The following is a 25,024-nucleotide window of genomic DNA, read 5'->3' on the forward strand; positions in this document are numbered from 1 at the left end:
AACATTTCATTGCATTCCCACCTCAGAAACAAATATCTACATCACATCAGGTGAGTAGATTCCTGAGTAATGTTACTAGATCACCAACTAAAGTAGACCTGGGTTTTTCTTAAAATAAAATGTAATTATTTATTATATGACATCTTTAATAAACTCTTGCATAATGCCTGTAAGTACATGTAGAACTTATGTTAGATTAATCTTCCTTGTGCATCTTAAATAAACTTACCCAATGTATATAATAGCAACAGGACACTTTAACCTCTTAAATGACACATGGATGTACACTACCAACAAGGAATGAATTAGTGTTACTTACCATTAAATCAAGGTTATCAAATCAAAGAACTGGGCACCACAGAACTTTTATATTATTTATAAACATGGTGCTGCATGATCAAAAGTCTTCTAAATACCAAACTTATCACTTTTGCATTAAATTCTATTTTGTTCCCTTGTGACAAAACAGTGATGGAAATGGACTGTTTTATGTATTATACCATAAATGGACTTTTAGACACCGCAGTCACACAGAGGATGGAAGAAACTACGGAGATCTAAGAATAACAGTCCCACACTATGTATTGCAACTGTCTTTATTTATCAGTGTTGGTACACCACACCTTAATAGGTTCTGGTTTCTCAGGTAAGATGGGTCATGGGATCAATTTGTCAGAGAGCAGGGCCACAATTTAAACTCGGGGTAGAAGTCTTCTGGGTTCATCCAGCAGGGGATAAGACATGTACAGGAGCTCAAAAGGTAACAATGAGGTCTATACGACATGGCAGAACATCGGCAGGATGTAAAATATGTTATTCTGGAATGCACTCTTCAACCGCAATGCTGCTTGCTTTATAGAGTTTTGACATTCACTGCCTAGTGACTCTGTTTGAAGTATTAAATAAGTGTCATGATGGCTGGATGACTGTTTACTCATACATAAGTCACCCATACCCTATGGTATATTGTTTACCTAACCATCTTGGTGTTAATAATCTGCAACTGGACTTACAGTCCAACAGTGAAACTACTCTCTTTATAACTTGACCTTGTATCATAGGGAAAGTTCTATTTACAAATTTATTCTTAGAACAGCTACATTACTGGAGCTGCCTCTGATAACATGAAAGCATTGAAACATAACCTATCTCACAAAGGACAACACAGATTATTTAAAGATGATACAGGAACAACATTCCACTCCAAGAGAAGTACAGACAAGGTAAAAATTTCTGACTGTGTTTCTTTTCAATTTTGTTGTCCAAAACATAAATATAAATTGTGAAAAGAAGCAGGCTCTTGCAAACGTAGTAATGAACATTTTGGTTCCAAAAAAGGCAGAGAATTTCTTGACTAGCCTAGTGACTGTTAACTTCCCAAGGAAGACTCTGAATCATGGGAACTGTTATTCCAAAAAGAATATCAAGTAGTGAAATCTACAAAATGTAATATAAAACTCTGAACACAAAACTAATGGTATGAGCAAATAGTATGACAGAAAAAAATAAAAAGTATTTAAAACTTACAAGCACAGAATAAATTTTCTAAAGTTCATAACATTCTTTTCATGTAACATAAATCACATTGGTTTGCAAGTGACTGCAAATCTCAAAATATAAGTGCTCTACAAAATATTACATGGCACTTTTCTGAAGAAGTTGAGCAAACCTATTCGTTATGAGAAGAGACACATCAATAAAACGGTCTACACAGTTATTCAGGCACGTTTCAGTCCGAGTGTCAATCTTGGTACCAGGCTTATCCATGCATTTCTCCCAGCAAATGTCATTGAATTCATGGATCTGCAAAGAGAGGAAAAACGTGTTCTTATAAACAGTGTTAAAATATACAATTTTTGCATGGCCACATAATATTTTTTTATTATGAATGTATTTTCATTACAATCAGGTGTTATTTATTACACATGCATTAACATACACCATACTGCTATGCTTAGAACACATACTCTGCATTTGCAAAATCCTAGTTTCACATCTTGACTCATAAACCAGCTACATAACTGCTTCTTACATGATAATTACATTTCAACCAACCAAAAAACTAAGAGCAGAGTCTTGACAAGCACACAGCACCATCCACTGCTAGGTTAAACCTTTCATGCATACAAAATGCACAGCTGGAATTGGTAAATGGTGCCTTATAAACTATGACTTCAGATATGCTTATGCTAATGGGACTATCATGGCGGGAAACCTTGACATGTTCAGATTAGCGGCTACTGTTACTGGTGGGAGGATAATCCCATCAGGCAATTTGTCCTTCACAGAAAGAACTTTGGTTGGACAGATGTCTGGGAGATGAACACAGAAGGGTTGGGATCACTTTGGCTGATGACCTCTGTGACTTGAGAGAGAATCATTTTGACTGAGGCCTCCATGGCTTGGGTAGGCAGACCATGCCCCCTTTAGAATTACACTAACAGTTGCCTTACAAGTGAGCAAAAATATGGGAAACCTCAGTCAAGTTAAAGATTGTTTCCTTCGGTCTAAAAACTTTTGCATGCCCCACTCCCCAAAATAACACACTGTCTTGTTGATAACACCAAGATATAGCTGGCATCCATACTAAGGTACCGTTTCTACCACATACATAGTTACTATAACTTCCCACTATATTCCATACCTGCGCATTAAGCTGCGCTTTCTGCTTCTCCATCAACAAAAACTCTTGAAGATCGTAATCCCCTTCTTTTGGAGTTCCTGAAACAATATCGTCAGAAGAATATGGCATATTGTTTTTTATACTTTCAAACATTAAATCACAACTTGATAAGTTGCTTCAGGTCCAACTTTTTGTTTGTAACACAGATGAAAGATGTTGATAGTAACAAAGCACACACATAATACCAACATAGTGTGTTACACCAATCACAGATAATTATAATGAGTATTATAGCTAGCGGTTTAACCAACTGAGACTCTAGCACCGGACTTCTTTCTAGTAGTTCGATCACTGCCGCTGATAGATGTCACACCATACATTGGCATTGCCACGGTGATCATAGATAATAATTTTACACTAATTGGAACATTTGTAATCAAGTTCAAGCCAACTGGGATAAAACAGCACATAAAAATGTTACCAGAACACGTATGGGAAACTGATAGAAGTTTACTTACCTTGTAAGATACAACAGATCTGTCTCCAAGTGTAAACCCATGCTTTGTGTGAATGCACTAATATTATTTCATATCCATAAATTGGTTCCAAATTTGCATGAACGATGTCTTTGGTTGCTTAAACAATTGGATTCAAGCCAACATACAATAAATTTTGCATCCAAAAGGAAGTATTTAGAATAATGGCAGGTGTTAAAAGAAGAATCTCTTGTAAAAATTATTTCGGAATTTTACAATACTTCCGCTTGCAAGCAAATATATACTCTCCTTACTATCATTTGTGGTGGAAAATATAGGCGAAATAAAAGAAATGCAGATGTACACAATTTAAACACAAGATGTAAATAAGACCATATGCCAAATCCTAACCTCACTAAATATCAAAAGGAGTACTATACAGGTATTAAGTTACTCAATAATCTTCCAACTACAATTAAAAGTATTCAAGCCTGCATTAAAAGATTACCTCTTAACTCACTCCTGCGCTGTAGATGATTTTAAGTGTTATGTATATCTATATGTGAAATAAGGTTTTGTACTTGTATTAAATATTCTTCAGTATACCTATATGTAAAATAAGTTCTGTCCTTGTGTTATTACATGTTTTACATCCCTTGGTTTAACCCAAAGAAGGACCTATGGAATGTAAATAAACTCTAACTCTGACAAAACAAATTTCATTAAATTTTGTACTACCAACAAAATGTGTTAATCTAGGTACAGGGTAAGATGATTAAACAATTGAAACAGTATAAATGGTAACATTTCTTGGCTTAAAAATTGACAATAACATATATTGGAAAACATATTCAATATATTATCCCTAAACTAAGCTCAAGCATGCTTTACTATGAGAACTCATATCACTCGTGAAAACAAAAACTTTAAAATTAGTCTACTTTGCTTACTTCCATTTGATTATGGTATATGGAAATATTTTTAGGTGAAACTTAACAGACAACAAAGAAGTATTTTATATTCAGAAGAAAATCATTAGAATAATGGTGGGCACTAAAAATACAGCCTCATGCAGGGAACTGTTTAAAAAATTTAATATTCTTCCACTAGCTAGTGAATTCTTACTCTCATTATCATTTGTAGTAGGAGGGGGGCTTGATATTGTGATAATCTGGATTAGCAAGCAGTAGTTCTTCTCTATGGTGTCACATTTTTGACATTCTTAGTCACTGATAATTTAGCCCATTTTATCACATAATTCATAGTTTTATTAGTAACCTTCAATGTATCCACAGTACTTATGATAGCTTGTTCCCTCTTCATTGCATTTCTGTTGAATTTGTATTTATATGTTTTTTTAAACCTTACCAGCTATAGTATAACATTTTATTAAACAGGTGTGTCAACAAGGTGGTACAGGACATGGAACAGCATGTTGATACAGTGCAAGTTCTACCTCGTAGTCTTAAAAGTAAATTGTTACTAGTTGCCAGTAAGAGAGGCAAACTTACTGTTAAAGGTTTGCATTGCTTGGTCCATCCAGATGTGAAGATACTTAATTTGAGTGAATGCAATGCATGTGATGACTTCATACATGCAATATATAAATGCACACATCTGAAGAAACTTTATCTGAATCCAGGAATGAAACAAAGAGACATCAGTACAGCAGGTATAGAGATTCAGTTATTATTCTCTTTACAGATGTATTGGTGGTAGGTAGGAAGATGAAAATGGCTGTCTCTGTTCTCTTTCACCATTACCATTGTGAGAACCTTTTTGTCACTAAATATGAAATTAACTGTCTCCCTGGATGTTGCTCTGTGTAGTCTGGTAGAAATTGACCAGTGCTTACTGCCAGGACAATCACCCTGATGATGGAGGCAGTAAGCACCTACCTCTGAAATATTGGTCAGTTTCTATGAGACTACATGGTGCAACATCCCAGAATGCACTCATCTTCAAGGAAATAGAGAAATAAGCAAATTTTTATGATTGATGAATGAATAACTTGAGCACTAGAAGTAACAGTACTGGAACAAGATGTCAAAAAAATCAAATAAATTATAAGTCATTTGTTTTCATTCATATTTATAGAGGCTTATAAACCACTTCAAGCATATTCCTTGGAAGTTATAAAATCAATATTAACCAACTGAATAGACTAAAAATGTATTATTTTTAAGTATTCAGTAGTAAATGAATGTTGTTTTCCTTTCTAGTTCTGTTGGATCTCTTTCCAAGCATTCCATACTTATCAGGTTTATATCTGCGTCAGTGTCCGACTGTGACAGATGAAGTGATGGCTTCCATTGCCAACAGTTGTCCCTTGCTCACTGAGCTTGATATTGGTGGTTGCTCAGCAGTCACTGATACATCCCTCAAATTGTTAAAGAAACTTCAGTACCTTACTTCATTAAACATATCACATTCACAGGTAAATATACTTATGAAGTCTGAAATTTGTTTTAGGATTATTAACTTAGTAAAACTGATCTGTTTTATTATACACTAAATGCAATGTGTTGGCAGACATTATTACATTTCAATTGACCGATTTGTGTCACACGCCTGATACTACTTATTTGAAGAAAGAAATAAGAGTCTAAAACTTCTGACTAGGTGAATGTTATATGCTTTTAGGTAAGTGATATAGGAATCTCAGCCCTTGTGCAAGGAGAATGTCGAAAATCACTCACAGAACTGCAACTTCAAAACAGTCCAAGGATAACAGAAGTTGCGATTGAGGCCATTGTTCTCCACTGTACTAACATGAAGGTCCTCATCTTTCATGGATGCCCTATTTCAGGTAAGTAAGTTATGAAACTACTAATGTAGGTTTCATCTTTGAACGTCTTTTATCAGTGTGAGATTAATGTAAATTTGTATGATCTCAAGTTTTCACAGTGACTAAATATAATGAATTCTTCTTGGGCTACCAGCTGTGTCTGGTGGTTGAATGGAGAAAACACCAACATTTTGAGAACCAATTTCATTCTTGTCCTCAAGGTACAGAAGTACAAGTATCCTGAAAAGAATTCTTTAATGTAAATTATACCTTACAATTCCTTACAGTATGCAAATAACGTAGTAAGAGGATGGAAAACAAGCCGAGTCATTACATACCAATGAGGTAGTGCCCTAGAAAATATTATATTTTCAGCCACATATTTCCATTCTTGGGTGAAGATACCAGTTATGGGTCGATTCCATTGTTGTGGACAAATTTGTAGTCTCCATCTTGAAGGCAGGGACTAACCTCAAACCTAGTTCCCATATTACTTAGGTAACAGGATTGTATGCATTCCCATAGTTTAATTTCCTAATTTATAGGTTATTTACTGATGATGTATGAACTGCAAGGTTATATAGCATATAATTATTTGAAAGGATCTGAATGTGTTGTGATGTTTTTTCATGTAAAGGTATTATAGGGAATCAATAAGAAATGAAATCAAGTCTACATTTCTTTTAAATCATTTAGCATGTAATTCTGTGAAACTAAGTTTAATTTAAATTAAATTAAATTAATAGTACTGGAAATGAAACATGCAGATGGCTAGACATTTTTGTGAACAAATTTATAGATCTGGACTGCATATTATAAGGTATTAATCTTCATTTTATATGTAGTACTTGTATCAGACCTGATTTATATGTGGAATACTAAATTCTCCAGCAATGAATGTATATTATTCCATAAATCTCTTATCTCATTTGCCCATTTCAGATAAGCTCAGACTGCATCCACTTGACTCTGCAACTTACAGTATTGATAAATTCTTCCCATAACATATTTTAGTGCATTTTGTCTATACAAATCTAAGATGAGATAGCTACAACAGCTGAAACACTTGAAATAACCACATAAAACTAATAAATAAAAACATTGTGCAGGAAAAATTTGTAAGAAACGAAGTAATCAGAAGAACTGTTCTGTATTTGAAAATACATTCAATACCGTTTCCCCTGTTGGAAATTACGCCATCTTATTGAATATTGTATTTGAAAATCTGCAAGTTTCATAATTATTGCATTTCGAGCATGCTAAGGAATTGTGCAAATACATTTGTCTGAAGAGGTTAAACAATATGAAATGCTACCTGTTACTTCTACTTCAGTCTTTCTTTGATTTCTTGTACTCCAGTTTTGCAGTGACATTTACTTTGTTAAATTTCTATTTACAGCTGCATCTAGGGTTGCATTAGGAACACTTTTTGCCAAGTCACAATTAAAACAGCTAACATGGACCATATACTAAACGGAAAGAAAAGAAAAATATGTTCTTATTCATTATTTACTTGTTTACATGTTACATAACTATGTATTCACTGATATTGTAAATAAATTTTTCTACTTGATTTTCATTTTTATTCTAATGTAGTATACAATCTTACAAATAAAGCATAATCTTTCAATTGTTTAGTATAAATTAACAGATTCATATATTAACAAACTAGGAATGCATATTCCATAATATTGAAGATATATAATGCGGCACATTTCAAGCACGTTTTGCAGCAGGTGGAGTCTGCTTCAGCTGCAGAATTATGGACCGCATCCGAGACACATCCTTGCTAGTCTTACTCGATTTGGGATTAAAATCACACAATTTAGCAATTCGTTCCCACTCTGTACCAGGCTCAATTTCATCTGATTCGGCCACAAACTGCTTTTCAGCATTTCTGTAGGACAGAAGAACAGACATTAAAAAGAGGCCCACATAATAACACCTATTGACAAGCAGCTTCCCACTATTTTAGATACTGCAAAGTCTACACCTGTTGTTAGCTTTGCTATGTACAATTGTCTGTCCTTATGTAATAACTCTTATCTTAAATGAATAACTTTTAACACAATCAGGTACATGCATTTAGCTCTTCATATAAAATGGTATCAAAGAGCAAGTTCTGGGACTCTTATTTTATTTTTAATATATGCATACAAGATTTCAGTTGCAAGACTAGAAGGCACATGATCACTTGGAAGACCTACATATAGATGGGACTCGACTTAACATTTTGAACAGTTAGCAAATCACTACTTATTTCCCTACAATTTCATACTTCAGCATGAATTACAGATCAATTTTTAATACTACAAGGCCAGTTTGTTGTAAAATTACAAAATGAGACCAGGGAACAATGGAAAGTAGAGAAGTTCATTTAAAATAATAAAGTCTGGCATAATACCATGCTAACTGCTTCAGGAAATAATTTTCAAATACAAATGGATACAAGAAACTCTACCAAGACAATGGAAAACATGCAAACTTCATGGACCAATTTAAGAAAGTGAAACCTTGTTTGTATTATCCACAGTCATGCCTTTCCCCACATAATTAGAGAGTGGAAAATATATTTCAGCACAGTTAAATAATAAATATATCAGATGTAAGCTAATATATGTTTCAATTTGTTCAGGGCAATCCCAAATCTGGATTATACTGTGCATCCAAACTTCATTAACAGCAGACTACAGGAGGAAGGAACCCTACAGCTTTACATACAGGCTTACCTGATCATACATAGTTACTTTTGTTTATAACCTCTAAATTACTTCAGGCATCCCAGCTACTCTTTATCAACTCATGCTATAGACTAGAGTAACATTAACTGCATTCATACTTACTTAGCAGCTTCTCTGTGGTAGCAAGAAAAGATAGACAAGGTGTGTTACAAAAGCACACTACTTATAGTAATCCTTGAATAGTCTAAATACATTATTCAACTAAAAATTAGTACTATATTACATATATTAAAACTCAGAGCTAGAAAACCCATACCTGTTTGCTGTTTTTGTCTTTGAAATTTGTTCCTCATGATGGCGATACCATTCATCCAATTCCTTTTTGGCTCCTTCACGTAACTCCTCTTTTCTTTTCTCCTCATTTGCATCTGAAATATCAACATAAGGAGTGAGAAGCACTTCTAATAACCTCTCCTACTCAAATGTCATTCTCAATCTCATGGCTCTGATGGCAGTCATGGAAATATAATTGTTCAATCAGGACTGGAAAAAATAAGCACACAACGTCTCTTCAAAGGCTAAAGTGGTAGAAATTCTACAAGCAGACTTGCCAGGTCCAACTAGTAGGACTTTCATTGCTTCAAGATAATATGTAAACAAAAATGTTCTGTAACTAGTCTAGTACGTTAAACAAAACTTTTGATGATATCAGGATATTTAAATCAACTGTTTTCCAGAATTACATGATCAATGACTGAGTGGTTAAGTAGTTTATACTGTACTCAACTGTAATAGTTACATGCATATGTCAACAAATAAATCAAAACCAGAACCTGAACTTAAATGTACCTAAAATTGTAAGGCATTTCCTGCACAAGACGCAATGGTTATACTTCCATGACTTCCTTGAACAAATATATATTTGTGATATAATCTTCCTCTCCTGGCAATATTAACTAACGATAGATGGCAATGTTTCTGGAGCAGTTACAGCACAAGGCACTAAGCTACAACACAAGTTTTCTTTCAAACCGTACATCTTACCTTTCTCTTCTAATCGTTTCTTTTGTTCTTCACGCCACTTTTTAATCTTCTCAGGTTCCTCTCTGGTAACAGATCTTGTAGGAGCTGATGATGCAAATAACTCTACAGAAATTAGACAAACAATCCTGGTAAGTGTACAGTGATAAACTAAAGTATCGGTAACCATGAAAACATTCACGTACAGCGTAAAGAGACGTATTTTGCTTAAGATATCCATTCACTGTCTATGTATATGAAAGGCATAGTAAACAGAGTGGACAATAGATGACTGTGAGATAGGAAGTTTCATAATGCTTTCAGTCGCACACACTTAATAGGTACTGTTACTATAGTAACAATTTTCTCTAAATCATCAAGTTATGTACAAATATTACCAATGTCATAGCATGCATTCAAGATATATTCTTCCTGGAGAATACTTAGAAAACTAAACCCCAAAATCTACTTACAGCCTTAAATAAGGTGGACCTTAAAACAAATTACAGTGAATAAAATTCTTACATGGTAATCACATACAATACAAGTTCCATATATTAAGTTTCATCAAAATCTGCCAAAGAGCTCATAAAACTTCATTTAAAATAAACCAAAGAAAATTAAACTTAGATAACATGATAATCCAGATTTAATATATCAAATTTCACAGAAGTTGGTTAAAGAACTCAGAAGATGTATGTGGAAATTCATTTTGGCCATTACAGTAATAAAACACATGGTAACACTTGTATCTATTTGATCAAAATGTATGAAAAGATCACTTGCACTCTAAGAATGAACAGAAGTATGTGAATCTTATAATGATAGTATTCATGTTGCTTAAATGTCATATATTAAGTTTCATTGCAATATACTGAACTCAGAAGATAAACACTAAAGTAAGTGAAGTCATCCTTAAAAAATATTAAAGTCAACAATATGCATTATATGGTTTAACAGTTCTTATAACCAATAAAAAGCCAGAGTATTGTCCATTGCTTTATCAAATGAACTGCTGATGATTCTCATAATTGATGCAAATCTTCTAAATTACCTTTTGAAGGCATTCCAGAAATATATACTGCATACAGTTAAATTCCCCTTCAGTGTTCCTCTAGAGGGACAATGAATTTATTCAAAACAAAGAACCTTGGAGACAATTTAATATACAGATTATGTTATTCAATACTAAATAAGGGTCACCTTAAATTGGGAAACATGGAAATATGGTTTCCACTGAACACGTAAGAACAGCAGCGATAAGAGTCATATAGGGATCACATACAATGTAAAAATTGAATGTATCATTACATTAGAACTATCCAGAGCTTTCCCAGTTCAGAATCTCTCACAAGAAGAACTTGTCCTTCACAAATTATAAATCTTGCCAAGATTGCAATATACATTTGCCTCTCATTTCAGTTAAAATCACAACAAAGAAATTCTGTACATACAACTGTTTTCGGTTCTGATATATATGTGAGAAGACACGAATGTTATGCTGAATAAAGTAGAACACAGGATATATGACTGGTAGCAGTATTTATCATTTGAAAATAAGCAGAGGCCCATTTCATGTACACTAGAGTTCCCACTCTCTGCTGTAATAAAATGGCTGTAGAAAACATACTGGTTCACCACTCTGCGGTGATGCCATTTTCTTGTGAAGAATAACTCAGCTGCAGACATCTATAGGATACCTCTTCTTGCCATGCTATTTCTTAGTTTAAGAAAGGATTCATGAATGCAGCCAAAATGAAACAGTAACAAATTTAAGTAGTCAACGGTTGCAAAGCAACTTACTTGGCTGAGTTTCTGGCGGTTCCTCCTGTAGCACAGCTGCATGTACATATAAATAATTTCATCCATTTCAGTTTTGTAATAAAACAGAGAATGTTTTAGACAGTAAAGCAACAACAATTTGATATACAAGTGCCAGAATGACTTACCACTCTCTGTTTCTCTCACTCCCCTGCCTTCAAGAGTGGCACCCTCTGGATAAAAATAATGCAACAATAAGCAAACACAAATATAAAACAGTTGCATGCAATCATCAAAGGTTTATTTCAGTAACTTACATTAATGTGGACTTCCTTCCTATTATTGGTCACTTCAATGGTAAAATATTCAATTTTTAATTACACAGAAAATATATATGACAATTTAATGCCATCACCAAAAAGCATGCACTAATACTCCAAATACTTCAACACTTAAAGCAAAAATAATTTGAGTATGCTTTAGTAATTTTCAATAAACTATTAAACTATAACAAAGAAGAAAGTAATAAATCATTTGTGGAAATTACATTAATGCAATTTCAAAGCAGACACATCAAATTGGAGACAAGATGAATCATATCTGATTTATAGAGATACATACACAGGATAGCATTTGATTGTGCTTATTGGCAATGGATATTACCTATGGTCATAATAGCCATTAGTGATAAATAGTGTTACAATGGATTAGAAGATAAGAATTTCATGATAAAGCTTATAACTGTGAATTAAGAAGTTTGGTAACAATGGTAAGGCAGTTTCAAAGAAGTATGAGAAACTTGTAAAACAAGACTTTATGTAAGTGGGAACACAAAGAAATATGAAATACCACAATAATAAGACATGGCATTCATAACAAACATACAGAAACAGGGAACTTCAGTGCCACTGCAAAGAAAATTTCATAAACTGCATGTGTTTGTTTCCTCCTAAAATGACATCTGACATTAACTGGTACTATCTGCCTGGGCAGGGAGTGCACTTTCCACTTTTGAGGGTCGTATTGTTTGTTTTCATTAGTATATGAGTGCTAGAGAGGAGACGAGAAAGTAAGCGTGTGCAGTCAACTTAGCTTAGATCACCTGGCAAAAAACTGTTAGTCTGACAGGTTATATCATTAAAATCTCGTTCAAACCAATAATTAACATCAGGAAACAACACATTTCTTTAAAAATAAAAAATAAAAGGTATTTTAAACATTTTTAGAACTTACCAGAACCTATTCCCTCTGACTCAAAACCATCTTGCTGACCAAAGTTATCAATCATCTCAAAGCTGCCTGTGTGATCGACCTGAGGAAGGGTCGACCCTTGTGGAATGAATGAACCATCTACAGGCAGAGCAGAAATCACTGCTTTGCCATCTTGCATTTCACACCAACAAGCAAATATACATGCCATAACACCCATCAAAAATAAAAACAAGTAGCACAAATTAAACACTAAACATTAATCATTCTCCTTTAACATACAAGAGAATAAAGCAACAACAAAAAATTGTTAATAGGCCTTTACAGAAGATACTTCAAGACCAGTGATGAGCAAGTAATTAAAAATAAATTAATTTCCTTTAGACACTCAAACTTAAGAACATCAGTTGCTCATACTAAAATTAATAATAAGAATATAAAGATGCATACTTTTTATACCTATTTTCATAAATATACTATACATGTCAGTCTGTTTAGACTTTCTCCATTTTGTATATAATGAAATGCGGCAATGAGAGCAGGAAACAGAATATTAATTTTCTTAAACAGATCTCTGCAAAATACTTTTCCGGTAACACCTGTCATTCTATGATTTTCTCTTGCATTACAAATGCTCTTTTGCGGTCTGCCGAATTTCCCCTGACAACTCCTTATGACATTATGGAATGGAAATACGCTAAATAACAAAACCAAATGAAAATAGCAAACATAATACCTTCTACTGGCGGTGTGGCAATAACAGGATGCAATTCATCTTCTAGACCAGCAAGTTGATCGTGCTCACGAGCTAGAAATTCAGCTGCTGGATCTACCTCTGGCTGGTCAAAACTGTCGCCAAATCCATCCATTCTGAAACAGAATACAAATTTAATTTTCATAAGATTTTGTACACACTCTTAATATAAGTGAACTCCAGAACTTGACGTACTCCTTTCGAATATTGACCTCCAGCAACGACAAACAACCGGAAGTATTAATGACAAATCCTCCCTCTTTACCAAAGGACGACCAAGTTACAGAACTACGAAAAACCAAATTATTGACAACGTTCACAAACAATGTCCATAACACGGAACAATACATTCGTAAGTCTGCTCGTTGAGATGATCTTTTAAATTGGTTTCTTACTGCATATGGACCTTGTGGCGTACATAATAATAAGTGCAGAAGACAATACCATTTTTCAAAGTATTATCATTACAAACAATTTAAGTTATTATAACTTGCATTATTTTCTAATTACAAATTATCAATGACGCAAATGCACTACGGAAGCAAGAAAATGTTTATGATCCGTGGACTTTCACTAATCTCACACCTACATTACCGAAATTAAGTAATCTGTGATAGTAATTGTGGAATTGGACAATTTGTTAACGCACTTCGATTTACGTAGTTGCTTGTAATTGCGATTATCTTATGTTTTCGATCTCGTTGATTATTTACTTTTGTTATTGTCTTATAGTTGGTAAAGAGCAATTTCACTGAAAGGGCGTTTTAATCTGATGTTTGCCTCATTTTAAGTTACTGAGATTTTAATTGGTTTGGTGGTTACATTATTGCATTGTAGTTTATTTCAAAATCACTATATTATTCGTTTAGTATCAGATCTTTTGTATAGTCTGGTGTTAGGTTATGTGTATTTATTGTGCAGTCTATTTAACCATGCTTTTTCAGTATCTCGGACTATATATCGTAATTTGACATTAACTAACTAGATGGTTTAGGGAACCCAAAGGTTCATCACTGAATCAACCAAAGCCACCTGCCCCTGTCCTGGGCCAGTAAAATCCAGTCGCCGTCAACTGATATCTCCCATACATCCTGCTTGATATTATTATCCTCCAATCAACGTCTAGGTCTCTTCCCCTCAGTCTACCCGGTGCACACCTCTTTCCCCATCCATGTGTGCCACATGCCTGCCCATCTCTTCTTGACTTAATCGCCCTGATTACTGGGAGAGGAGTACAAATTTTTAAGCTCATCATTATGCAGTTTTTGCCATACCCCATTCTTCTCTCTCCTAGGCCTAATTATCCTCCCAAACACCTGCAATCTATGTTCCTCCCTGAGAGTGAGAGACCATGCTTCATACCCATACAAAAAAACAGGCAAAATTATTGTTTTGTATATTTTAATCTTTCGGTTCTTAGAAATCAGATGGGAAGACAATATTTTGAACTGAAAAGTAGCAAGCATATCCAAAATTTAGTCTCCTAATTTCCTTGTGAATATCATTTTGGTTTGTTATTGTTGTTCCCAAATATTTAAGGATTTATTAGCCACCCTAATAAGATTTTGTCCACCTGTCTGCTGATGGGATACTAACATATGTACTTGGTTTTTTCTGAATTTATTTCTAGAACCTTTTTACTAGCTTCTAGTAAAACTTCTATGTTCCTCTTTATTGTATTTATAATAATGATCAATGTATGAAGCAGGAGTACTAAGCTCTGTCAGTGATAGACAAGATAGGTATAGACGTATTTCATATACCCTAGGAAGCATGGTATGGGACAAATCAATGACAATACATCACATTCAAAAATATAAATATGATGTGAACTCAGAATGTTTCACAAGTAGAAGTAAATGTGCGGTATAAATCACTTGCACGATCACAATGGTTGCTTACCAGCTTTACTTTGTATTTTGAAGTAGATATTTTTTTATTTCATGGTTCTGTTTTTAATTATTTCAGAATTGCAGTAATGGCTGACAGTACAAGCAGTTTGTCACATTTGTATTCAGAGCTTAAGAAGAATCATGATGAAGCTTACTTTATGATTGATGAGGCAATAAAATTAGAAATAGGTGGAAAACAAAGTGAAGTATGTTGATGGAATTTATATTTGTAATAAATATTTGCTTTATATTTGGTTTTTGCAAATCACAGGGCAGAATCATTTCTTTATGTTTATGTGTCTGTATTAAGTGCTGTTCCTGTGGTGTATTTATCTCAAGTTGTCATGGTCAGGGCTTTATAAATACAACTTAGGCCCACAAACTGTTACACTACATTTGTTCCCCCATAGTCTTTCAGGCTTCATACAAGTATTTATAAATGTACCACAAGTGTCTTATAACTTGTCCATGGCGAGAGGGTGAGCATATTTCCAGAGCCCTGTTTGTAATAATGATTTTATTTTCTGTGTGGCTTGTGTGCACATCCTGTTGTTTTCTACTTGTGATGTATCATTGCTTGAATGTCACACATCTGTTTTGTGTCATCTCTTACATAAATTCCTCAGGTTTGATAATATTCCTTTTAATACTTTCACTGTTCTCATTTTGTCTGTTTTGATTCTATAGTGTTGGGTCTGACCGCAGCTCAGTTAGTTGAAATATATGCTATTCTTCTGTGTTTAGATAAAACACTAAATATTTTGTATAAATTTATTTGCTTGGATTTTCTTAGGCATATGCAAAGTATGAAAATGGCCTATTGCTGATAGACAAAGCCCTAAGTATTCCCATTGAATGTCCTCCATATCCTGATGTGACTTGGGAAAAAACTTCCTTGATGCTACAGAAGATGAAGAAAACTAGGTAAGAAAATCCTTCCTTGTTATAACCTCCTTTCTTAATATCTCATGCATGTAACTAAAAACTGAAATGTGGATGTGTATGTAAGCTCCAAGCTGGAGGACTGTCTCTAGTCAGCTCTTCACAACTGCTTTTTTTAGTATAATCACTGTTACTCTTCATATCTAGAGGCCTCCATCTCCAGCAACCTGTATTATATAATACAGACTGAATGTCACAGGTGAGTGATTAACAGTCCAGCTTTGTATTTGTGAGGTCCTGGGTTCAAACCAGATTCAACTCCCACCTCAGAGACTAGCTGTCCTGACTGATGTGTGTCTTGATCAGTTCCATCTATCCAATGGCTCTACAGCCCATATTGTTCCTTGGCCTACTCCCATGTGGGAGGTTTCTTGGTCTTGAAGTGTGCATTTATGAGTAGCGAGTGACCAGCCCACTGATTGCACATTTTGTACTCAATCCTGATTTGACTGCCAAAGCCATCTAGCAGTGGATCAGGAGAGACTTGGGTGAGAAATGACCGCCGAATATTGCTTACGAAACATCTCGTATCATGCTCGTAAGGATCTTTTACATGCTGTAAATCTATGACATGGGACCGCCGGCTTTATTTCCCCTCCGAAGGAAGTTGTGCTATGGATTTTTATCACCCTTAAAAATCCATCGACCTCGGCTGATATTGAACCTGCGAACCTTGGCTCCAGTGGTGAGCACGCTGAAATCAAACTGGAAGCCTGTAACCCATGTACCAGAGCCAAAGAGGCAGGGGAGCTAAGGTGTTATGGCATATACATGGTTCACAGTGCAGTTCATATGGTGCCTTTGGTGGACAAAGTGTCTGTGGCACATTTCTCTCCAAGTACTAGAAGTACACATTAAATTTTATTTTCAGGAAAGAAGTACTTTGCAGGATTGCAGATGTTCAGGTAACACCAGGCCCACCTGTGGTTCCACCACCATGTTATGAAGAAGCAATGACATGCCCAAGATCTCCCACTGGTGGGGCATCTTCACAGCCTCTATTGACTTACCATGATTTGAGTGCAGCACTACAAGAACTGGAAGTTGAATTAGGACCAGAAACTGTACAGCTAATTTATGTCCAAGAAAATGTGCACATCTACTTCATTTCTCCTGATGGCTCTGTTAGTACATTTTCAGGACCAGAAACATTACAAATTGCCCAACTAGAAGGTATGCAATTAATCTTTTAACAATTTTAGGTCATGTGACAAAATCAGCTTGACATTTGGGAAGTTGTGTTCCAGTCTAGATTGGCCTGAATATAACTTTAGATACTAATTGAAATTGGATCTGGTGATGTGTCTTGTGTTTAAACAAATAGACCTCAAGTAGGGGCCTCTGTCAAATTAAGCATTTTACATACATTGCCTAACTGAATATTCTTATTTGAAATTCAAACACAACATTGTCATATAGGATATGCATCCCTGCTTCATATTTGGGAACTTCCAGCTTCAGTTCTTTCAGACATGTTAGAATTCAACTTAAAATAAAATATGACCCCCTTCAGAGAAATATTCTACAGTTTGATGCCCTGCATTCAGTGGCTGGAAAAGCACCACTAGAATAAACCAAAATTCAAAGATATTCCTGTCCTCTCAATATAAAAATCACAATTTCAGTATAATACACTGCTTCAAGAATCAAAGTAATCAGCTATTTGAATGCATTTCTTGGTAACAGGTGTGTGCAATGGAAACAAACCAAGGGCATTCCTGCAGGTTGGGAGTTGGATTTATCCATTAATTCCTGGTGTATCTCCTTGTTATCAAACAGGACGTAACATATTCATCCTGCCAGATGTTCATTCTGCTGTAGAAGGTATATAATTCTGTATTGTCCATACTATAGTACAATATAATACAGCATGGTACTATAGTATAGTATAGTGGAACGTATAGTTGGAGAGTAAATCCTCACCTAGTACAATTTGCTGATGCAGATTAAAATGTTAAACATGGTCATTGCTTTTATGATGGAGGCAGCAAGCACCTCTGAAATGCTGGCAGATGTCTACCACACAACATTCCTGAAGACTATTATCTTCATACATTGTGGTTTATTGTTGGCTAAAAAACTGATATTACCTAAATATGGCACAACATTTATTATATGGCTGGAAATATGTACAATAGAACTGTAAGGTTTATGAATTCTGGCTAGAATTACTTTTTCCCTTTGAAAGAAGAAGAATTTTATTTTAGAACACATTTCAACTTAAATATTTGTGTCTAAAATTCTAATATGTTATCTAGTATTAAGAATTACAGTTTGTTTCTCATTATCCACTGTACTTTTTAGGTTCATCAGTGGGATTAATTCTTCCAGAAGAAGCTGATGACACAGTCTTTGAGGTATTAGAGGGTATTTTGCAATTAACTGTGACCAGAGTACCAGCAAAGACCAAACGTTCTGCACAGCAGAAGGATGCAGGCTACAGTTATTCTATTTCTCATGGGATTGTAACGGGTAACTCTAAAGTTGATTCTAAGTAATATTAGGTGGTATAATATATCAGGCTTTGTCATAATATGACCCGTCCTGGTGGAAATATCAGTTTATGGTGCTGATGGTTGGATTGCACTGGTTCAGGGTCAGACTTTTGTGCTAACAATGTTGACTGTTGAATACTTGACTTCTAATACCAGTGTTGGTCATTCAGTCAGTGACTAATGAATAAAATGAAATGAAAAACATAGTTATTATTGTTCAATGTACTCACTTGATTGATTTGTGGTTCATTTATCATTTTTGTTGTTTCAAGGAGCACATTACATTTCTCATGGCCTCATAAGAGGTGCAGAAAAAGTTGGTGAACTGATGGACTATGGAGCCCCTAAACTGATCCAGAAGATAGCCCCTGAGCCTGTACCTCAGCCTGTCAATCCTAAGTTGAGCCGAGGTCTACAAGTTGCCAAGGATGTTACAGGAACTGCTGTAGAAGTCACAGGTTTTATGGGTGAGAATCAGTGTTTCCATGTGTCCAAATGTATACTGTCATCTGATTTTAGGAATTGAATGTGTTTAAGGTAATTATAACTTAGTTTGTATATGCATAAACACATAAAGTACAGTTAAAATTTAATTTAATTTTCTGATCATATGTGACAGACTAAAATGCATATTTCTTATAGATTGTTTCGAGAGAGTAGTAACTGGGTATGGAGTAGCGAGGTTTTCCCTATTTTGGGGAAAATTGGAGGTAGTAATTTTTGGACTGGTGTACTAATCAGTTTTCAACAGTTTTAATTCAGCTGGTTATGCTTTTGTATAAAATTGTTTGCTGTTTACATTGTGATAGGCTCTTTACTAAAAGTAATTTACCCAGATGTTATTAAAATACAAAAATAGTGTAAGAAGCAACCTAAAAGAAACACACAAAGTGAAATCATTCTCATAAGTGAGTGGCTCTGTGGTGGATGGTGAGGTTTCATTTTTTTAATGAGCCAGGATGTATTGTGTTTATTTCCATATCCAGACTGGCTTTAGGGCCCACCGGCTTCCTGTTTAATGAAGATCTATAACTTTCATTGAAATGTGGTAGTGGAAGTAGAATACAAATAATTTCTGGCTCAGAGTGCAGCTGTAGTATGAGTAATTTGTAGCTGTAGGTTGCTGTCTTTAATAGTTGTGTGGCTGCAGTAAATGAACATCAAGGCGGATGAACTTCAGAAAATAGCAAATAGTACATTTGGAAAATGATTTCTACATTGAAGTACAGCTTTCTTACTTGTTATTCAACTATATATATATCCTGTTCACAGCACAGTGAGATGGAAATCACCATATGATAATACTTGTCTGTAATCTTTGTAAGGGTCCCGCGCCATAGCCGCGTGGTCTGAGGCACCATGCTTCAGACCAGCGATACGGAATGCGCGCTGGTTCAAGTCTCGGGAGAAGAAATTTTCTCATGAGCTTCCGACCAGTGTATGGGACCGGTGCCAACCCAGCATCATGAGGAAATTGGGGAGCTACAATAAGTAGCTTAATCCGGTCAGGAAATCTAGCAATGGCTGGGGGTTCGTCGTGCTGACCACACGTCACCCTATATCTGGTTGGATGATCATTCACCTCTGCTTGGGCATGTGAACGTGAGGCCAGCAGTCAAGCTAGTCGGCTTTGGCTCTCTAGAGCTGTTACACCACGGATTTAATTTAATTTTAATCTTTGTAAGGTCTAGGGCATGTAGCACACATGGGAAGAATCAGAAATGTGTACACCCAGATGCAGCAGTTGTGCATTATATAAATGCATGCATTTCCACCACTGACTGTTCTTGAAAATAGGTATAGCATTATCTGCTCACCATTTGGCTTGATAAAAGAAAAAAAAAAGTAAAGCTGTACCACTATACTCCATGTAGGGACTGGGGGGGGGGGGGGGGGGGGATAGCTCCTACTCATTCTTGACTTAGCTACCCAACTCATTTGATTTGGCTTGATTTGTTCACAAATCATAACTTCTCTGTTAGCACTGTAAGAGACTTATGTTTGTCTTCAGGCTACATGTTCCAAATAAGCAAAACCTATAATATTAGGTTGAATACTATTGATACCATTGTTATTGCAGTTTTATTGGTTTTAGGTAAACTTTATATTGAGAATAAGATTGTTATTTTTAGCCTCAAAAATTGGGAGTTGTACAATGGCTCTTGGACGATATCTTGCGCCTCACATCCAGAGACAAGGTACAAAGTTGTTGTCCTCCACATGCAACTTAACAGAGCAAGAAGCTTCCAGTAAAATGGATGGGGTCCTAGAAGTGGCAGCAGGAGCTGTTGAAGGGTTTAGTACAGTGTATGATGGTTTGGAAAAATCTGCAGGACTTCTTGCAAGCAGTTTGGCCAACAATACTGTAAAGATTGTGGATCATAAGTAAGTATGTTACCTTGTTTAAATTATTATGTGGCATGGAGAAGGTTTGTTACACAAGTTTGTCCATCTGTTATTTCAGCTGAGTAACTGGTAACTACCTAGGCAGGTCGTTTTTCATGTTTTTCTCAGTCAGTATAGTGGTAGTCCCATAAAAGACCATGACTGCTTTTCTCTCACAGTGTTTCCAGTTGTGCATAATTATCCTTCAGAGAGCTAGGATATCTGATCAGTATAATGACTAGATATGAACAATGAGATAATTTCTATGGCAGGGATTTTTGTCTTTGCCATCATGTCCAGACTGACTGGAATTCAACTGAGGGGGACTCTTTTACCAGGAGTTAAAGCCACCTGAGTGCAAAACTGACCACCCATCCCCATCTGTGTACAGTTGTAGAATAGATGTAACTTTATCTTCACACCCCAAAGTGTAGTTTCAGGATATGCTTAGTTGTTTCTTCATCTTGTTGATGTTGATCTTGTGGGTTGTAATGCCATGTGGAATTGTAGATAAGGTCTTTGGTGAAGATGTAGGCAGTATGTTCCTGTGAACCATTGGTGTCTACTTACTAGTCCATTTAGTGTTACAACCCAAAAGAACAACACTGATATCTCATGTTTTCTCTTCCTTCTGAACACTAAATAGTATTAATGTGTCATTAAAGCACCTAGAAATGGGTGAAGTTCTGATGACCTGCTGAGCACATCTGTATATATGCATGCATGTAGGAATAAATATTTGAGTTTGATAAATATTAGATTAACAGAACTTTTGACTTATACATGTATATGTAAATGTAAATAAAAAGGCACAATTTAAACCAGCATTGAAAAGATACTTAATTACACACTCCTTTTACTCTGTCGATGAATTTCTAATGTTTACAAGTAAGTCAAAATTTATCTATTGTATATAATGGGTGGATTTATTTGTAACTTATCTCTATTTCATGTGAACCCTTTGTTTGTATTTTTGTGACATTTATATGACTTGTATTTGTATAACATGTATTGTATTATTATGACTTATTCTACATCCTATTGTCATCTGACTAACTTATGGATCCTTGGAATGTAATAAAGATGTATGATGTATGTATAAAATATATGAAGAAAGTTCATAATAGACCTCCAAAATTGTCCTTCATTTCCAGGTATGGACATTCTGTAGCTGAAGCAACAGATAATACTTTGTATTCAATGGGTAATGCCTTTGTAGCAGCAAGAAATGTCAGGCACTTTACCCCAAAAAGAATTGCCAAAGTGACGGCCAAGTCAGCTGGTAATGCTCTTATTGAGGATCACAGGAATTCTTTACAGCATAACCGTACTCCTGGTGCTGGTCCATTGTTTGAAGGTGATTAAAATACCCCAAATACAATGCTATATTGATGTCCAGGATAGATATGAGTGTATGTGGCTTTAATGTGCATATGTTGAAGGAAATCCATATTATTAGTAAAGAATGTTTTCCTTTGTTTTCACTAATGAACTCCAAACAGGCAGACAGTAATTTGTCTCTTATTCCCAATGAACAAGCACTTGATGGGCATTATCTAATCTCTTTGCTTTCAAGTATTATTCTTCTATCACAGAACTTTTGTACGTGATCTTGAACCATTTCAATTCCTGTCTTCATATCATGCATTTAGTGTATGTACATGTTCTCCAGCTTTGTGCATTTTCTGTTGGTTCTGATTGGGTCCTTAGTAGTACAAATCTATAGAATTGAACCCAATATTTTGTCAGACTTGTTACATTAACCTTTACTATATGGGATTGAGCCAGGGTAGCTCAGTCAGTTTTGTGACTGGATACGGACTGGTCAACTGGGTTTGATCCCTAATGGGGGCAGAGGATTTTTCCTCTAGCCTCTGCGTCTAGACTGGCTCTCCGGTCTACTCAGTCTCCTATCCAATGGGTACCAGGTCCTTTCCCAGGAGTAAAGTGCAGCTGGGGCATGACACTAGCAACTCACCCCCACCTAGTGCTGAGGTTAAGAATGAGTAGGAGCTATACCTCCCACCCCCCCAAGTGCCTACATGGTATGTAGTGGGACAGCTTTACTTTTTACATTCATTGTATTGGAATAGGAGATGTGAACCTCATATGCTGGGGGGGGGGCTGGCTGAAATGTATTCATTATTAATAGTTTAGCAGTGTGCTAATATGCCATACAACCGTCTGGATTGTACATAAGATGGGACACAGTCAATAAAGATTAATAGAAGTTTATCAGTCACAAAAATGTAATTATATATTTATTCAATTTTCTCTACTACATGTTTCAGCAATTAAATTACTGCAGTAGACAGCTACTTATGTACAATTAACAATTATGTATGGTACTGTCTTATGATGCATACCATCTGAAATAATAACATGTAGTACATTTAGAAGTATTTTCCAGTTACACAATTAAATTATTCTGGAGTAATGTCATTTGAGGTAGATTCCTGCTTAACAGAATATATTTAAGTTTGTTTGTTTTATTTTGAAAGGTATATAATAACTTGTGCAGGCACCCTTATGGAAGACGAGTTCTATGTATTCATTGGGATCTTTTGTACAACAGTTATTCACACCATTTTTGTGTTTAAAAATTTAATTGCGGCCCTCACCAAATCAGTGTCATATTTATTTATTTTTGAAAATAATGGTGTTCTACACTGCCTTCCATAGAATCACATGTTATTAGTAATTGTGCATCAAAGAACAATGTGTGTGGTATTTCTGCTATGGTAGGAGAAACATGGCTGCTATCTCTTTTCTGTTGTGGAAGCAATTCTGAACAAGAATTGTAATTGTGTGTAGAAAGTAGTTCCTACTTTCAAGTAATTTAGTGCACTTTTTGTGCTCTCTCTCTCTTAGGCACTGAATCTTTTTGTATATTCTGTGTACTGCAGACAAGAGACTGAGAGTAACATTTCATGTGGTGAGATTACGCAAACAGCATTCAGTTTTGTTTGTCTGACATACTGTGTTAGTGTGGGAAATTATTTCAGTGGCTGATGGGAGGTAGGAAGGTAAATACAAGTGCCTGTAAAAATTACTGTTGTTACACATCATACAAATATTTTCTCCAGTATGTGTTGATGGTTTCTTTTTTTAACCCTGTAAAGCCCAGAGTACAACCAACTTTACCAATCAGTAATCTCACGATAATTCTGAATTTTGCTAACAGAGTGTATTTATATGTTTAATATGAATCCCGTAATTAACAGTGGTTATTTCCTTAAACACCATTAACCATTTGACCTTTGTAATGATGAAGAGATGTGTTTTCTGTGTGGTCAGCATATCTATTCCAGATATTTTACTCCGTTATTACCTATGTTGAACTGAAGTGAAGATGACAATTGTGATCTTCTGAAGTGTGACACTATGTAGTCTTGTAGGTGGTTATCAGTATTTCAGGGGTTCATATAATCTGTATCTTAAGGTGAGATGTAACCACCTACAAGAAAATGTTTAAGCTTTATATCCATAATCTACGTATATGTAAAGCAAGTTTTGTATTTATATTTAAAATTCTCAGGTGTATGTATATTAATTTGTAAAATTATTTTTCATACTTGTATTGCAGAATCTGAAATTTATGTACATTGATATGTGAAATACGTTCTTGTACTTGTGTTGAAAGTTCTGAAGTGTATGTATATTGTATGAAATGACATGTTCTACATCCTTTGGTTGAGTCATAAGAAGGATCTATGTAATGTAAATAAACTCTACTCTCTACTCTAAGACTGGCTTCATGTAGCTCAGATGGTGTCTATATATGTAGTATTCTTTTGGGGGGAATCCTGCCAATTTTGGGATTGGAATGATGGATGGGATTGTTCTTCATGAAGACGTTTGTAATATTGATGTTAGTTTTGGATTATACTGTCAAGAGAGTTTGTTAAAAACATGGAATAAAAGGATTCTAGATATGGTGACAAAAACTAATACCCCCTATTTGAAATAGAAAGGTACTATTTCACGTTTTATTTAAG

The 25,024-nt window shown here is 35.2% G+C and overlaps 4 protein-coding genes across 17 annotated transcripts; 2 read left to right on the top strand and 2 right to left on the bottom strand.

Moving 5' to 3' along the window:
- Window positions 1-578: 578 nt before the first annotated feature.
- Tim8 (translocase of inner membrane 8) lies at window positions 579-2,865 on the bottom strand. Its single transcript, XM_087353519.1, has 2 exons — window positions 2,645-2,865; window positions 579-1,803 (listed from the first exon to the last, which is right to left on the bottom strand). Exons 1-2 carry the CDS (start codon window positions 2,774-2,776, stop codon window positions 1,636-1,638), a joined length of 300 nt encoding a protein of 99 aa, XP_087209645.1. The 5' UTR covers window positions 2,777-2,865; the 3' UTR covers window positions 579-1,635.
- A 123-nt stretch (window positions 2,866-2,988) lies between these two features.
- On the top strand, window positions 2,989-8,883 carry LOC110832093 (protein AMN1 homolog). 4 transcript variants are annotated; one of them, XM_022068775.2, is made up of 5 exons: window positions 2,989-3,144; window positions 4,497-4,771; window positions 5,322-5,536; window positions 5,743-5,908; window positions 8,523-8,883. In XM_022068775.2, exons 1-5 carry the CDS (start codon window positions 3,098-3,100, stop codon window positions 8,618-8,620), a joined length of 801 nt encoding a protein of 266 aa, XP_021924467.2. In that variant the 5' UTR covers window positions 2,989-3,097; the 3' UTR covers window positions 8,621-8,883. The 4 variants fall into 4 exon arrangements, with proteins under 4 accessions (XP_021924467.2, XP_021924468.2, XP_021924471.2 ...); XM_022068776.2 differs by lacking the exon at window positions 8,523-8,883 and adding an exon at window positions 7,287-7,460; XM_022068779.2 differs by having other exon boundaries at window positions 3,013-3,112.
- Clc (clathrin light chain) lies at window positions 7,381-13,663 on the bottom strand. 8 transcript variants are annotated; one of them, XM_022068769.2, is made up of 9 exons: window positions 13,508-13,663; window positions 13,295-13,428; window positions 12,583-12,699; window positions 11,538-11,582; window positions 11,392-11,427; window positions 9,613-9,714; window positions 8,885-8,996; window positions 8,731-8,742; window positions 7,381-7,784 (listed from the first exon to the last, which is right to left on the bottom strand). In XM_022068769.2, exons 1-9 carry the CDS (start codon window positions 13,660-13,662, stop codon window positions 7,604-7,606), a joined length of 894 nt encoding a protein of 297 aa, XP_021924461.1. In that variant the 5' UTR covers window position 13,663; the 3' UTR covers window positions 7,381-7,603. The 8 variants fall into 8 exon arrangements, with proteins under 8 accessions (XP_021924461.1, XP_021924459.1, XP_021924466.1 ...); XM_022068767.2 differs by having other exon boundaries at window positions 12,583-12,732; XM_022068774.2 differs by having other exon boundaries at window positions 12,583-12,732; window positions 13,525-13,655.
- A 299-nt stretch (window positions 13,664-13,962) lies between these two features.
- On the top strand, window positions 13,963-24,773 carry spartin. 4 transcript variants are annotated; one of them, XM_087353622.1, is made up of 9 exons: window positions 13,963-13,981; window positions 15,281-15,410; window positions 15,998-16,128; window positions 17,018-17,319; window positions 17,833-17,970; window positions 18,451-18,618; window positions 18,914-19,108; window positions 20,774-21,026; window positions 22,181-24,773. In XM_087353622.1, exons 2-9 carry the CDS (start codon window positions 15,291-15,293, stop codon window positions 22,389-22,391), a joined length of 1,518 nt encoding a protein of 505 aa, XP_087209748.1. In that variant the 5' UTR covers window positions 13,963-13,981; window positions 15,281-15,290; the 3' UTR covers window positions 22,392-24,773. The 4 variants fall into 4 exon arrangements, with proteins under 4 accessions (XP_087209748.1, XP_087209746.1, XP_087209749.1 ...); XM_087353620.1 differs by having other exon boundaries at window positions 13,969-14,047; XM_087353621.1 differs by having other exon boundaries at window positions 13,975-14,102.
- The last annotated feature ends 251 nt before the right edge of the window (window positions 24,774-25,024 follow it).

This window comes from Zootermopsis nevadensis, unplaced genomic scaffold, assembly GCF_977971745.1.
Source record: "Zootermopsis nevadensis isolate Lab colony 2312 unplaced genomic scaffold, Znev_1.0 Znev_ptg000022l, whole genome shotgun sequence".
Lineage (NCBI taxonomy): Eukaryota > Metazoa > Arthropoda > Insecta > Blattodea > Termopsidae > Zootermopsis > Zootermopsis nevadensis.

Bases quoted from the DNA above. Each gene is read 5' to 3' on its own strand.
- Tim8 (XM_087353519.1), bottom strand. From the start codon at position 2,776: ATGTTTGAAAGTATAAAAAACAATATGCCATATTCTTCTGACGATATT. The intron at 1,804-2,644 runs GTATGGAATATA...CTCTCTTTGCAG, and splicing joins AAGCGCAGCTTAATGCGCAG to ATCCATGAATTCAATGACAT.
- LOC110832093 (XM_022068775.2), top strand. From the start codon at position 3,098: ATGTTACCAGAACACGTATGGGAAACTGATAGAAGTTTACTTACCTT. The intron at 3,145-4,496 runs GTAAGATACAAC...TTTATTAAACAG, and splicing joins GATAGAAGTTTACTTACCTT to GTGTGTCAACAAGGTGGTAC. The intron at 5,909-8,522 runs GTAAGTAAGTTA...CAATTTGTTCAG, and splicing joins TCATGGATGCCCTATTTCAG to GGCAATCCCAAATCTGGATT.
- Clc (XM_022068767.2), bottom strand. From the start codon at position 13,662: ATGTATTGTTCCGTGTTATGGACATTGTTTGTGAACGTTGTCAATAAT. The intron at 12,733-13,294 runs GTATTATGTTTG...GTGAAATGCAAG, and splicing joins TGCCACACCGCCAGTAGAAG to ATGGCAAAGCAGTGATTTCT. The intron at 9,715-11,391 runs GTAAGTTGCTTT...TAATTTCTGTAG, and splicing joins ACCGCCAGAAACTCAGCCAA to AGTTATTTGCATCATCAGCT.
- spartin (XM_087353622.1), top strand. From the start codon at position 15,291: ATGGCTGACAGTACAAGCAGTTTGTCACATTTGTATTCAGAGCTTAAG. The intron at 15,411-15,997 runs GTATGTTGATGG...GGATTTTCTTAG, and splicing joins TAGGTGGAAAACAAAGTGAA to GCATATGCAAAGTATGAAAA. The intron at 18,619-18,913 runs GTAACTCTAAAG...TGTTGTTTCAAG, and splicing joins TTCTCATGGGATTGTAACGG to GAGCACATTACATTTCTCAT.